The sequence below is a fragment of the Oncorhynchus kisutch genome, linkage group LG13 (genome assembly GCF_002021735.2).
Source record: "Oncorhynchus kisutch isolate 150728-3 linkage group LG13, Okis_V2, whole genome shotgun sequence".
In the NCBI taxonomy this organism is placed as follows: Eukaryota; Metazoa; Chordata; class Actinopteri; order Salmoniformes; family Salmonidae; genus Oncorhynchus; species Oncorhynchus kisutch.
The window spans coordinates 12,465,825-12,482,045 of NC_034186.2; the positions used below are offsets into that span (position 1 = coordinate 12,465,825).

At 41.2% G+C, this 16,221-nt stretch overlaps 1 protein-coding gene across 1 annotated transcript in view; it reads left to right on the plus strand.

Annotated features, from left to right (window-relative positions):
- The window catches only part of ap1m3 (adaptor related protein complex 1 subunit mu 3), a 39,014-nt gene extending 26,402 nt beyond the window's left edge, over positions 1–12,612 (plus strand). The window contains exons 7-12 of the mRNA XM_020499547.2: positions 983–1,125; positions 1,214–1,285; positions 1,561–1,719; positions 6,285–6,410; positions 10,382–10,457; positions 11,090–12,612. Coding sequence (XP_020355136.1) covers positions 983–1,125; positions 1,214–1,285; positions 1,561–1,719; positions 6,285–6,410; positions 10,382–10,457; positions 11,090–11,112 — 599 coding nt within the window. The 3' untranslated portion in view covers positions 11,113–12,612. The remainder of the gene's footprint in view (positions 1–982; positions 1,126–1,213; positions 1,286–1,560; positions 1,720–6,284; positions 6,411–10,381; positions 10,458–11,089) is intronic.
- Positions 12,613–16,221: the final 3,609 nt, after the last annotated feature.

Genomic DNA, 16,221 nt, shown 5'->3' on the forward strand with positions numbered 1-16,221 from the left:
ACAGGAAAGAAAATCACATGAGCTTACAGGGAGAGTTTTGAAGTAGGCTTTGAGAGATATGAGAGCTGAAACAGATCAAATTGTGAAAATGAATAAAACACAGGATTCATTTCTGTGATATGGACACATGACTGTTCTGTTGCCTTGTTAGGGAGATAGTGAACCACAGGGGACAGTGTGATAACCTAAACCCTTCTACGTCTGGCATCTCTCTCTCCCTCCACCCCCTTAGAGCCTGAACATGACTGTGCCTCCTTTTTGACCGTTCCACAATCTCTCAGTAATGATGCTACTAGGGGGACCATACTTACAGTATATTGGGGAGAGTAGCGCTTCAAAGGGCTAACCTGCTGGGATGTCATGATCTGATAGGCCTGCTAGGTCTCTGATCTCCAAAGACTAGACGCTAGCTCTCCCTGGAGGATGGGGCTTTACATTGAAATGTCTCACACACACATACGCACGCACACACACACACACACTTGGTCAAACTCAGTCACCTTGGTGTGGACAGGGTTCATTCTACCTGGGTTCATGTGGGGCCCAGAGTCATTCAGAACTTTTAACAGCAGCTCTGCTGGGCCTTTTTCTATGTGTTCAGGAAAACAACGGGAACATTAGGCTTGCTCACCACAGTACACAGCCACATTGCCAGGTCATTGTTTTCCAACCCACTCCTGAAGTGGATGTTCTTCCAAAACTTTCTCTTACAACAGCTATGATCGATTGAACTCTTTATAAAGTACCTACGAAGAAGAAGCCGTGGTGTGTTTTCTGATCAGGAAGGATGACAATGGAACCTACAGGATACTTTTTATTTAGTATCTGAGGCATATAAGACTGTACAGTATTTGAACTGAGACTGGAAAACGTCAATGGACTCCTATGGATATTTCGCACTGATCCAATGTGCACCTGTCAGGCGCTGTGTATCAGGACATAGCCGTACAATAACCCCTCCCCCTTTTACCTGTCCTGTCAGGAGAGAAAAGTAAGACGGTAGAGCTGGAGGATGTCAAGTTCCATCAATGTGTCCGTCTGTCCCGTTTCGAGAACGACCGCACCATCTCCTTCATCCCCCCCGACGGAGAGTCCGAACTCATGTCCTACCGCCTCAACACCACGGTCAGCAGAACACACACACACACACACACACACACACGTGCACACATCTCCTTTGCTCCATGTTAACCTTCTCTCCTCTGTCTGCCAGGTGAAGCCTCTGATATGGATTGAGAGTGTGATTGAGAAGTTCTCCCACAGCCGAGTGGAGATCAAGGTTAAGGTAAAGGATGTCCAACATCATCCGCTGTCTTTTAGCATGGCTCCAACATTGGCTTTCCTATGAACCCTGGCTGCAATGTGGGACAATGTTTGGGTTGGGACTGTTTCCTCAACCTTTAACTTTAGATGCTATGAGTTAATCATTAAGCAAGGAAGTCTCCATACAGTAACCTCTGTGTTTCTTCTTGATGACTGTATCCTTTCTTTCCATCACTAGCATTGCACGTCTCTGCTGGTAACCCTGTGACCGTTTGACCTTTCACCTCCACCCTACAGGCCAGGAGTCAGTTTAAGAGTCGCTCCACTGCCAACAATGTGGCCATCATGGTACCTGTTCCCAGCGACGCAGACTCGCCCAAATTCAAGACGAGCACAGGCAGCTGCAAGTATCTTCCCGAGAAGAGCGTGGTGCAGTGGAACATCAAGTCCTTCCCTGTAAGTAGCGAACGTCACTGAGATGAACTAAACATTACTACACTGAACAAAAATGTAAAGTGTTGGTCTCATGTTTCATGAGCTGAAATAAAACATCCCAGAAATGTGTCATTCCCACAAAAAGCTAATTTCTCTCATATTTTGTACACAAATTTGTTTACATCCCTGTTAGTGAGAATTTCTCCTTTGCCAAGATAATACATCCACCTGACATTTGTGGTATATCAAGAAGCTGATTAAACAGCATGATCATTACAGAGGTGCAACTTGTGCTGGGGACAATAAAAGGCCACTCTAAAATGTGCAGTTTTGTCACACAACACAATGACATAGATGTCTCAAGTTTTGAGGGAGAGTGCAATTTGCATGGTGACTGCAGGAATGTCCACCAGAGCTGTTGCCAGAGAATTTAATGTTAATTTCTCTACCATAAGCTGCCACCAACTTCTGAGGCCCATTGTGAGGCCCAAGGTATCTGTGACCAACCGATGCATATCTGTATTCCCAGTCATGTGAAATCCATAGATTAGGGTCTAATGAATATATTTCAATTAACTGATTTCCTCATATGAACTGTAACTCAGTAAAAGTCAATTGCTGCATGTTGCGTTTTTATATATTTGTTCAGTATAATAATAAGACATTGTAGATGGCAGTTAAGTCAATGCCTCCCTGTTAGTGGGTCATCTGCTACAGTATGGTAATATTACCATAGCATAGGTCCTGTGTGGCTTAGTCGGTAGAGCATGGTGCTTGAAATAGAAAGGGTCGTGGGTTCAATTCCTGCTGGGACCACCCATACATAGAATGTATGCATCTGCTATATTATTGTAACAGTAGCCATGTGTTTAAGATACTATTTTGTTCAATCCACCCTCACACAGTTGTACTCTTCAAAACCATACTATGGGTAATTATTGACCAGGGACATCTGGTGGGAGGAGCTATTGGAGGACAGGCTCATTTGAATGGCTGGAATGGAGTGGCCAGGCATTACAATGAGCCCGTCTTCCTCCTATAGCTCCTCACACCAGCCTTCTCTGTTATTGGCTAAATAGTAACTAAATGGTAAACATGCGGTCTTATCCATTAACAGAGTCTGAAGGCTACAGTATTCTCACAGGAAGCAGCACATTTTCTAATAACATGTTTTTACACAGCCACCAGAAGAATCACGGGGAGGTCAGACAAGTTATGTCTGATAACAGCTAGAGGAAACACTTCACATTGATAAAGACTGACAAGGATACTTTACTCAACCCCATGGCCTAACTATTACATTCAGCATGACTCTGTCAACTCTCTCTGCTGCTGTAAACCCACATCCTTCCTGCCTCTGAGAAACAAGAGAGCCGCATGGACCGTTTAAACAAATAACTATGTGTGGAGGTGGTATTGGTGGTGTGTCGCAGGAGACTGTGTTTATTAAAAACAAAAAACAATGTTTTAGTGAGAAGTAGGCATTGGTCTGAAGCTGAAAAATAAAGGAAATTCACATGAGCACCACAATGACTATTCCACCCATGCTCTACCAAGGTTTTCCAGCACACAGCTACTGTACTAGGTCAAAGCTATGTTGGTATTGTACTTCAAACTATGTGTAGGCAGGTTGCTTGGGATTCAAACCTTCTCAAACAGCCTAGTTCAGACTCTTAGAGGAGGTGTTCCCACAATAATGTGATTTGTACCGCCATTCAGGTCCTCTTGTAGTTGTTTACCTAACAAGGAAGTCCCGTGCACTGTTGATGTATCCTGCACCAGTACAGACGTGAGGAGTGTTTTAATATGACTGCATGGCCTAGCTAGCTTCATTGTGATAAGATCAGGTAGGGAGGGGTTTGGCTTCAACAGGCCATTTGTTCGGGTTTGCAGTGCTATAAAGTACACTATATATACAAAAGTATGTGGACACTCCTTCAAATTAGTGGACTCGGCTACTTCAGGCACACCCGTTGCTAACAGGTGTATAAAATCGAGCGCACAGCCATGCAATCTCCACAGACTGCATCTCCACCTTACTGAAGAGCTCAGTGACTTTCAATGTGGCACCGTCATAGGATGCAACCTTTCCAACAAGTCAGTTGGTCAAATTTCTTCCCTGCTAGAGCTGCCATGGTCAACTGTAAGTGCTGTTGTTGTGAAGTGGAAATGTCTAGGAGCAACAACAGCTCAGACGCGAAGTGGTAGGCCTCACAAGCTCACAGAACGGGACCGCCGAGTGCTGAAGCAACACTCGCTACCGAGTTCCAATCTGCCACTGGAAGTAACGTCAGCACAAGAACTGTTCGTCGGGAGCTTCGTGAAATGGGTTTCCATGGCCGAGCAGCCGCACACAAGCCTAAGATCACCATGCGTCGACTGGAGTGGTGCAAACCTCGCCGCCATTGGACTCTGTAGTAGTGGAAATTCGTTTTCTGGATTGATGATTCACGCTTCATCATCTGGCAGTCTGACAGACAAATCTGGGTTTGGCGGATGCCAAGAAAACACTACCTGGCTGAATGCATAGTGCCAACTGTAATGTTTGGTGGAGGAAGAATAATGGTCTGGGTTGTTTATCATTGTTCGGGCTAGGCCCCTTAGTTCCAGTGAAGGGAAATCTTAACGATACAGCATACATTCTAAACGATTCTGTGCTTCCAAATTTGTGGCAACAGTTTGGAGAAGGCCCTTTCCTGTTTCAGCATGACAATGCCCCCATGCACAAAGCGAGGTGCATACAGAAATGTTTTGTTGAGATCGGTGTTGAAGAACTTGACTGGCCTGCACAGAGCCCTGAACCTCAACCCCATCAAACACCTTTGGGATGAATTGGAACGCCGACTGCGAGCCAGGCCTAATTTCCCGACCTCACTAATGCTCTTGGGGCTGAATGGAAACAAGTCCCCACAGCAATGTTCCAACATCTAGTGGAAAGCCTTCCCAGAAGAGTGGAGGCTGTTATAGCAGCAAAGTGGGGGACCAACTCCATATTAATGCCCATGATTTCGGAATGAGGTGTTAGATGAGCAGGTGTCCACATACTTTTGGTCATGTAGTGTAGTTCACAACATAACAAAGAACCTTAACTTCTTATGGCTGCAGGGGCAGTATTGAGTAGCTTGGATAAGATGCCCAGAGGTGCCCAGAGTAAACGACCTGCTCCTCAGTCCCAGTTGCTAATATATGCATATTATTATTAGTATTGGATAGAAAACACTCTGAAGTTTCTAAAACTGTTTGAATGATGTCTGTGAATATAACAGAACTGAGAAAAAACCCTGAGAAGAAATCCAAACAGAAAGTGAGAAATCTGAGGCTGGTCGCTTTCAACCCAGGCCCATTTGAATTCACAGTGGGATATGGCTGAAGTTGCACTTCCTAGGGCTTCCACTAGATGTCAACCGTCTTTAGAAACTTGAATGAGGCTTCTATTGTGTTGTGGGGCTGAATAAGAGCTGAGTCGGTTTACTGGCAGAGAGCCATTTCCTGGTCACGTGCATTTCACATGATATCGACCTGCGTTCCATGGCTTCACTAGACACAAAGGAATTCTCTGGTTGGAACTTTATTGAAGATTTATGATAGCACCCTAAAGATTGATTCTATACTTAGTTTGAAATGTTTCTTCGAACTGTAATAGAACTTTTTAAAGTTTTTGTCCGAAGTTATGCTGGACCTGCACCAGCATTTGGATATGTGTACCTAACGCCCTAACAAAAGTAGCTACTTGGACATAAATAATGGACATTATCGAACAAATCAAGCATTTATTGTTGAACTAGGATTCCTGGGAGTGCATTCTGATGAAGATCATCAAAGGTAAGGGAATATTTATCATGTGATTTCTGGTTTCTGTTGACTCCAACATGGCGGAAAATTGTATTTCTATTCTGAGCGCCGTCTCAGATTATTGCATGGTTTGCTTTTTACGTAAAGTTTTTTTTAAATCTGACACAGCGGTTGCATTAAGGAGAGGTATATCTATAATTCCATGTGTATAACTTGTATTATCATCTACATTTATGATGAGTATTTCTGTTGAATCGATGTGGCTATGCAAAATCACTGGATGTTTTTGGAACTAGTGAATGTAACGCGCCAATGTAAACTCCGATTTTTTAAAATAAATATGAACTTTATCAAACAAAACATACATGTATTGTGTAACATGAAGTCCTATGAGTGTCATCTGATGAAGATCATCAAAGGTTAATGATTCATTTGATCTCTATTTGTGCTTTTTGTGACTCCTCTCTTTGGCTGGAAAAATGGCTGTGTTTTTCTGTGGCTTGGTGGTGACCTAACATAATCGTTTGTGGTGCTTTCGCTGTAATGCCTATTTGAAATTGGACACTGTGGTGGGATTAACAACAAGATTACCTTTAAAACAGTATAAGATACATGTATGTTTGAGGAATATTAATTATGAGATTTCTGTTGTTTTGAATTTGGCGCCCTGCACTTTCTCTGGCTGTTGTCATATCATCCCGTTAACGGGATCGCAGCCCTAAGAAGTTTTAACGAAGAGAAATGCTCCAGTTTTCCAATAAACCTCATACCTGTGTGTTTCTATGTTTGAACAGGGGGGGAAAGAGTACATGATGAGGGCTCACTTTGGTCTGCCTAGTGTGGAGAGTACTGAGTTGGAGGGGAGAAGGCCCATCACTGTCAACTTTGAGATCCCCTATTTCACTGTATCTGGTATCCAGGTAAGCTAACAGATACCTTAAATCTATATTTATCAAAGTGGACCCTTGTAGAGCCAGGTATGAGTTCCATCATAGTGCATACAGGCTGGAAGGAGCTGACACACGTGCGTGTGTGTGAGTGCGTGTGTCAGAGCGTGCCCCAGAACGAATCAGTTGGACAGGCCTTTGATTTCCATAGGCATGTTTTTTCACGGGAACCCCTGTGTGCGCGCACTTGCATTTCACAATTTTCTCAAGGGGTGTAATAGCACATGCAATAGGCAGCTTGTGAGTTTAAAATTTGGAGAAGCTTACAATTTATCCTAACATTTTTATGGGTGGCAGTTATGATTATTTTTATATATGCACATTTTTGTGGAACAGTTTCATTTCAATAATACAGTTTTTGTTTCTTAATATCATAGTCACGTGGTAAATCATAAAAATCTGAAGTAAAATGATTTCAAATTCAACTATGGCGAGAGCACTAGCCTCTGCCATATGGGCACATTTAATATACTGTGATCAATTGGCGGATAAAGAAATGAGAGCATAGAACTCAGAGATAGCTTATTGGCAAATGCAGCAGTAGGCCTTTAACGTCCATCGTCAACTCAGTAAAATGCATAGGCCTAAAGCTGACAAATAAAAACAGTAGAAAATATCCTGATGAAAGAACCTGAATTTTCAATCACGTTCATCTCTGCCTCCCTTTCTATCTGTCTCGACTTGAGCTATTGCTAGTGAACTGAAACATGTTATCAAATTATCACTGGGTCCGGTAACTTGCAACATTGTATCAACGAGCCAATTCCAGGTCCTCAGTGTTTCCTGCCCCAGTGAGCTCGGGACAGACAGCTGTTGTTTTCATTTTTATTACATTTCCACTGGATATATGGGATCATCAGATCATGACATTTCCACTGGATATATGGGATCATCAGATCATGACATTTCCACTGGATATATGGGATCATCAGATCATGATCATTTGTTCGTTCACACCGAGTCTTGGCAAATATCGGTGTTGGAAAGATTTTTCAAATACTGAGGAACTATCATTGCAATGGATGTAAAAAATACAACTGACTTTGTTGACTGAGGCAAAGAAAAAATCACTTTGAAACTCGCTTGTTAATAATGGTGTATTGTCACTTAAGACAATCAGAAAATCAACATTGCCAAATGTGCATTTTCCTACATATGCATGTTTTATGGAGAGAGAAGCTCCATATCTTTGCCTCACACCCATCCACGTATTTTACATTTGTTTAATTGAACCTTTATTTAACTAGGCAAGTCAGTTAAGAACACATTCTTATTTACAATGAAGGCCTAACCCGGATGACGCTGGGCAAATTGTGCGCTGCCTTATGTGACTCCCAATCACGGCATGTTGTGATACAGCCTGGAATCGAACCAGGGTCTGTAGTGACGCCTCTAGCACTGAGATGCAGTGCCTTTGACCAATTGATGCAACATTTTTTATTATACTCAAGACACATTATTTTCACATATATATTTTAGACCCTTTTCACTGACAGCCGCAACTCAATCAGCTCAATCTATTGTTACGTTCACTACCCATATTGCGGGCTTCCCAAACACACTGGTGATTTTAAAACGATCCACAGCTATTTTTCTAAAATAAGCTAATGACCCTCTGTGACTAAGTCATGCTCCCCGGTGAAGTATTTTGGATGCTTTTATTTACAGGAGTAAATATATAATTTTGGCGAAACATCAATTTACTTTAGGACGATCCAGCATCCTAACAGGGCACTCTGCACCCACCCAACTTTCCTTTCCAATTCACAAGAGGCTGAAACCTGAGATCTGTATATATTGAGGAGATGCTGATGTCTCCACCCTAACAATGGGAGTCTTTGTCCTAAAAGCTTAGGTCTGCATCACAGGAGGTTGGTTGGCACCTTAATTAGGGAGAACGGGCTCGTGGTAATGGCTGGAGTATCAAATGCATCAAACGCATGGTTTCCCCCTCTCATTATGTTTAGACCATGTTTTGTCCCCCTACTGTGTTATTGACTGTATGTTTGTTTATTCCATGTGTAACTCTGTGTTGTTGTTTGTGCCGCTTTGCTTTATCTTGGCCAGGTCGTAGATGTAAATGAGAATTTGATCTCAACTAGCCTAGCTGGTTAAATAAAGGTGTTCTCAACTAGCCTAGCTGGTTAAATAAAGGTGTTCTCAACTAGCCTAGCTGGTTAAATAAAGGTGTTCTCAACTAGCCTAGCTGGTTAAATAAAGGTGTTCTCAACTAGCCTAGCTGGTTAAATAAAGGTGTTCTCAACTAGCCTAGCTGGTTAAATAAAGGTGTTCTCAACTAGCCTAGCTGGTTAAATAAAGGTGTTCTCAACTAGCCTAGCTGGTTAAATAAAGGTGTTCTCAACTAGCCTAGCTGGTTAAATAAAGGTGTTCTCAACTAGCCTAGCTGGTTAAATAAAGGTGTTCTCAACTAGCCTAGCTGGTTAAATAAAGGTGTTCTCAACTAGCCTAGCTGGTTAAATAAAGGTGTTCTCAACTAGCCTAGCTGGTTAAATAAAGGTGTTCTCAACTAGCCTAGCTGGTTAAATAAAGGTGTTCTCAACTAGCCTAGCTGGTTAAATAAAGGTGTTCTCAACTAGCCTAGCTGGTTAAATAAAGGTGTTCTCAACTAGCCTAGCTGGTTAAATAAAGGTGTTCTCAACTAGCCTAGCTGGTTAAATAAAGGTGTTCTCAACTAGCCTAGCTGGTTAAATAAAGGTGTTCTCAACTAGCCTAGCTGGTTAAATAAAGGTGTTCTCAACTAGCCTACCTGGTTAAATAAAGGTGTTCTCAACTAGCCTACCTGGTTAAATAAAGGTGTTCTCAACTGGCCTACCTGGTTAAATAAAGGTGTTCTCAACTAGCCTACCTGGTTAAATAAAGGTGTTCTCAACTAGCCTACCTGGTTAAATAAAGGTTAAATAAAAAATAAAATAAATAAAAATAAATGTGTCTGATGCTGTCTGGACAGAAATAATATGACATGCCTTACTCTTTTGGTCCACACAGCATCAGATACATGGTCTACACATACTGAGACAGAGGGGCGCTGTTTCGCTCTCTCGGATGCTTTAACCCTCCTGTTGTGTTCGTTTCATGTTAATTAATTCTGTAGATGATTATAAATCCATAATAATACATATATTATCACTAATGTTGTGTTCAATCTTTTTATCAACTTAAGTTCTTTTGAACATTACAAGTTTTGAACTTCTATTTGCTATTTATGGCCTGTAGGCCTCATTGACCTGAGCTCATACAACTCGTTTTTGAGTAAAAGATTGTGCTGCCACAGAATGAATTGTGAGCAAGGCCTCAAAAAAGCTTTATATACCAGAGCTGCAAGAAAAGTTCTATATATTATTGAAACAATGTTGTGACTGTTTGTGAGAATGCCAACAGGAGTGGTTCCCGTGGGGGAAAGATTATATTGGGGAAAGGTTCCCGTGGGGGTTGCCATGGAAGCCAAGAAGGGATGTGTGTGTGTGTGTGTGTGTGTGCTCAAACACACATGCATGTGGGGGTCTGGGAGAGGAAGTGTGTCCATCTGATGAATGGGCATGTGCCTGAACTCAATTTTATACACTAATTGTAGTCTCACCAATTAATTTCTAATGACCGGTAATTTTTGACCAGGAACACCACAAGTGTACAAAAGTTAAATAAAACACCCAAAATGTAATGAAAATCATCTAAATGTATGTTGTGTGTCCAGATGCCCTGTGTGGACAAAGTCATGGAACCTTATGACAATCAGATTAAATGAACTAAAGAGACATTCAGAGAGAGAACTTTCTGTTGGTGTGGGTCTCGTTCAAATAAATGATCAATATTTTATTTGGACAGGCAAGGAGGTACGGTAGGGCGGGTTCAGGGCCCCTAAGGCCTACCCATAACGTCGTCCCTGGTGTGTGTATGTGCTGAAACTGTTCTTTGCTCCTCCTCAGGTACGCTATCTGAAGATCATTGAGAAAAGTGGCTATGAGGCCTTACCATGGGTACGCTATATAACACAGAGTGGAGGTGAGACACACACACCATTCGGCCCGGCAGTGAACCCAGCTATTACCTCTCTCCTGAAGCTGGGGCAAGAGGGATTTGAATGATGCCTTACTTCCATTAGGTTCTCTGTGACACTGCTCTGCATGCCAAGGTGGCTATCACCTTTTCATTGTGATCAGCAGAGGTAGGGTGAGAGAACGAGAGAGTGAATGGAAGAGAAAGAGGTAGAGAAATAGAGAGTGAGAGAGAGAGCAGTGTTGACTTATTGATAAGGGAGTTGTAAGTAGTTATTGTAAGGCCATAATAACCACTACCCTGACCCCAATGTGTATCTCAGTCACCCAGAGCCCCAATGCTAATTTGAATGTTAATGTGACGCCACAGTACAGGGGTAATGTGAAGATGGTTAGAAGAGTGTTAATGTGACGCCACAGTACAAGGGTAATGTGATGATGGTTAGAAGAGTGTTAATGTGACACCACAGTACAGGGGTAATGTGATGATGGTTAGAAGAGTGTTAATGTGACGCCACAGTACAGGGGTAATGTGATGATGGTTAGAAGAGTGTTAATGTGACACCACAGTACAGGGGTAATGTGATGATGGTTAGAAGAGTGTTAATGTATTGCTGTTACGTCTTCACTTCTTGGCAGATTATCAACTCCGGACAAACTAAGGGCGAGCCTGCTGCTAGACAAATAGATTGTCACTCTCTCCCTCTCTCTGGGAGTGAGGGACAACAGAGGACAAGGAAAGGGGAACAACTTTCACCACTGTCAATTCTCAAAGGACCATGTAGTCATCTTGCAGACATGAGGACCTTCAAGACTCAATTTCCCTTCAGAACTCGACTGTTGTCACCTTTGACCTTTGCTGTGTTACATCATCTGGAGAAACATGTTTTATCTTTTTAGAATAATGAACCTAGTGGTTTTCTTACTGGTCACATTGTAAACATTTGTATAGTTGTATTTTCTTCTTAAATCTGGAAGAATTCAGGACATTTATGATCTCTGAAGTGTGAATGTTGAAACCTGTGTACAGTACTGATATAAAATTATATCTGGTTGGTGTGGATGCTAGCGGTTGATGTTATCTTGGGGCCAGCTGTAAGCATATAATCCCCACTGTGTCCAATGAGATGAACACCAAGATAATGAATAGGCCTGCATAATATCAGCAGCTGTGTATTACCATATTGTCGTCACAGTTCCTAGACATGTGCTTGTACTCAGCTGACGACTACGAGGAAAAGGCTGAAGGAATTCTCTGTGTGCAAATTACAATTATGTAGTGTTTCTAACAGTCTTGTGATACAGACACATTTAACGCCTCGAGGAAAAGCCACGATCAAAATAAGTAATAATAATAATAATACAGGTGGTCCGATATGAAGAGAATGTTGTTTAGATAGGAAACAAAGTGAACATATCTATGTCAATGTGTCCCCACCAAACATACACCCAACTTTTCCAAAGCAGCTATTGGTTGGTATGGTTACAGTAGTATGTTGTGCGTGCAATGCACCACCCCTCATATCAGTTCTGGTTCTCTATGCCAGGGAAATAGCTCTGATTCTCTCTGCCAGGGGAATAGCTCTGGTTTGCTGTGTGTAGGCCTACTGTATGAAATCCAGACCTGGTTTCAAATACATGTTTATTTGAGTATTTGTTATTTAAATACTAATTTTCTGTTTATTTGAGTATTTGTTATTTAAATACAAATTTTCTGTATATTTTAGTATTTTCAAATGTGGTGAATCAACTTTTTTTCAAAATACTATTTTCAAATACCTGGGATAGATGCACGGGAGTATATTTGAGACCGTCTATTTGAATATTTTGAAATACTTTCCAAGTGTATTTCCAAATATATTCCAATATTCAACTACTTGTTTTTCCAAATAAAAAATAAATACTTACTTCCAGATGTCTTTGAAAGTAATTGATATAGCCTAAATAGTATGTGAACCCAGGTCTGATAATCTCATATTAAACCATCCATATAAAATGGCTGATTATGAGGAACAGGACAAATATGACTACACTCGCCCAGATATTCTCTCCAGTGGGGTTTTAATGATTGAAAACCACAATCTATTAATATCTTATTTATTAACCTCTATGTCAATGGGAGACAAAGGGATCTAGAAATAAATAAATAACTTTGTACCTTACTATCTTTACTGGTTATCTCTCACTTCTCTCTCTCTCTCTATTCAATTCAATAGACTTTATTGACATGGCAAGATTAATGACTTACATTGTCAAAGTATACATATAGCAAAAATTGTGGGACCAACAGCAATAATAGTAGTAGTAGTGGAAATGGGATTACCATTATCAACAACTACAACAAAACAACAATATTAATGAGAATAACAATACATAAAAGCAATGGTAGTAGACCAGTGTCAACATGAGAAGACACATGACCAGGTAGTAGACCAATCTCAACATGACTGAGAAGACACATGACCTGGTAGTAGACCAGTCTCAACATGACTGAGAAGACACATGACCTGGTAGTAGACCAGTGTCAACATGAGAAGACACATGACCTGGTAGTAGACCAGTGTCAACATGAGAAGACACATGACCTGGTAGTAGACCAATCTCAACATGACTGAGAAGACACATGACCTGGTAGTAGACCAGTCTCAACATGACTGAGAAGACACATGACCTGGTAGTAGACCAGTGTCAACATGACTGAGAAGCCACATGACCTGGTAGTAGATCAGTCTCAACATGACTGAGAAGACACATTACATGGTAGTAGATCAGTCTCAACATGACTGAGAAGACACATGACCTGGTAGTAGACCAGTCTCAACATGACTGAGAAGACACATGACCTGGTAGTAGACCAGTCTCAACATGACTGAGAAGCCACATGACCTGGTAGTAGATCAGTCTCAACATGACTGAGAAGACACATTACATGGTAGTAGATCAGTCTCAACATGACTGAGAAGACACATGACCTGGTAGTAGACCAGTCTCAACATGGCTGAGAAGCCACATGACATGGTATGAAAACCAAAACAAAACTAAATGGGAAATATTATTGACATTACATTGCACTTTTCACTGGTTGTCCTTCAGGTTGTGGCAGGACACATATTTGGCTGCCAAAACTGCACATTTTGGCTTTTCACCCAATAAATATTAGATTTTTTCTTCATCTTTTACAGTTTCAAATTCTTTGTACTGAATGCTAATTTTGGGAAAGAACAATTCTCATAGGTCTGAGTATTTGTTACAGTGTAATAGGAAATGCAGCTCTGTCTCTACCTCTCCCCTGGAGCAGAGTGAGCACAGAATGTCCTCTCTGGGCAGCCAGGTTGGCCTGTGACGACCGGTCTCTATAGCCAGACTGTGCTCACTGAGTCTGTACCTAGTCAAAGTTTTCCTCAGTTTTCTATCAGTCACAGTGGTCAGATAGTCTGCCACCATGTACTGTCTGTTTAGAGCAAAATAGCCTTGAAGTTTACTTAGATTTTTTTGTGGTGTCTTTCCAATAGGTGATAGATTTTTCTTTTTGCTTTGTGATGATTTGGTTGGGCCAGATTTTCTGAGTGATCTTCAGGCTCTATGGGGTTGGTTTGGGTTGGTGAACTGAGCCTCAGAACCAGCTGGCTGAGGGGACACTTCTCTTGTTCCATCTCTTGACATTGTAGAGCTGTGTGATGGAATAGTTGTACAATTTGATGGCTCTTTATCTATTTGAGCAAGGAGTTTTTTTCCCCCCATTTCTGCTCTACATGTGTTATTTGGAGGTTTTCTTTGCACTTGCAATACATTCTTGCAAAACTCAGCGTGCAGTATTTCAATTGGATGTTTGTCCCATTTAGTATATTCATTATTAGACAGCAGACCCCATACTTCACTGCCATATAGAGCAATTGGTTCTAGAACTGATTGGAACATTTTGAGCCAGATTCTAATTGGAATTTGGATTTTAATGTTCCTTTTAATGGCATAGGATGCTCTTCTTGCTTTGTCTCTCAGCTCATTCACTGCCATGTGAAAGCTACCTGTGTTGCTGATATTTAGTTCTAGATACGTGTAGTTGTTGGTGTGTTCTAATAGAAGTGTGTCCAAATAGAATTTATATTTGTCATCCTGATTTCCAGATCTTTTTTGGAATATCATTATATTCGTTATTTTTTAGATTAACGGTCAGAGCCCAGGTCTGACAGAACCTGTGAAGACGATCTAGATGCTGCTGTAACCCCTCTTTAGTGGGAGACAGCAGCACCAGGTCATCTGCGTATAGCAGACCCTCCTTAGTGCGAGACAGCAGCACCAGGTCATCTGCGTACAGTAGACACTTGATTTCAGTGTTGTAGAGGGTGAGACCAGGTGCTGCCGATTCTTCTAATGTTTTTGCCAATTCATTAATGTAGATGTTAAATAGTGTTGGACTTATTGGGCAGCCCTGTTTCACTCCACGTCCCTGAGAGAAGAAGTTTGTTTTCTTGTTGCCAATTTTAACCGCACATTTGTTTTTAGTGTACATTGATTTAATAACATAATGTTTTCCCTCCAATACCACTTTCTATTAGTTTATAAAAAATACCTTCCTGCCAAACTGAATCAAATGCTTTCTTGAAGTCTACAAAACACAAGTAAATTTAGCCTTTGTTTAGGTTTACTTGTTTGTCTATTAGTGTGGAGGGTGTAAATGTGGTCTGTTGTACAATTGTACGAAATTATGTAGTCTGCTATTTATGATACTGCAGAAAATTTTCCCCAAGTTGCTGTTAACTCACTATAGGTATTTTCCCCGATATTTGAAACCAAGATCACACCAATCTATAAAAATGGAGACAAATTTGACCCAAATAATGAGTATAGCAATTTGAATTTGTGGTCTGTATTATTTGATCATTTCATTTAAATTATCGTCAGCTCCACAGGCCTTTTGGGGTTGGAGAGTGCATAGTTTTTCCCCAAAATGTCTTCTGTCATTGCGGTATCCACAGGATTCTGATAGTCTGACTGCTGATTCAAGGAATTGTAATTTTTCTTGTATATATTTTTGTTCTGGCCACATATCCCCATTTTGGAAATTCCTCATGATGAGGTTTGTTTAATTTATTCCAATTCTCCCACAAGTGGTTTGATTCTATGATTCCTCAATTCCATCCAGCTGATTTCTAATGTTCTGTTCCTCTGTTCTTAGGGTGTGTTTGTATCGGTTCAGTGTTTCCCCATATTGACGGCAAACATTTTTGTTGTCTGGTTCTCTGTTTAAAAAAAAACTACTTTCTGAGATTTCTCCAATCATTATCAACCAATTTTCATAATCTATCTGTTATTTCTGGTTTGCTCTTATGTTTCTTTAGATTAGCCAAGGAGGCTAATTCGTCAAATATAAAGTTTATGTTCCAAACAGCCAAATGTACACCTTCATTGCTGAAGAGAATGTTAAGGCTAAAGATTGTCCAGGAGAGATTGTATTTTTTGGCTACTAATTGCTTTTTGGTAGATGTCTGTACTGTTTGCACTTCATCTATAGGCCTGTTTAGTACCATGTCATTTATTGGGCCGTGATGCTTCATGGTTGGGTTCTGCTCTTCTCAGATACACTGTGATTTTACTGTGGTCTGAGAGAGGTGTTAGTGGCCTGACTGTGAAGGCTCTGAGAGACTCTGGGTTTAGGTCGGTGAGGAAGTAGTCTACAGTGCTGTTGCCAAGGGATGAGCTGTAGGTGTATCTACCAAAAGAGTCCCCTCTCAGCCTACCATTGACTATGTACAGACCCAGTGTTCCACAGA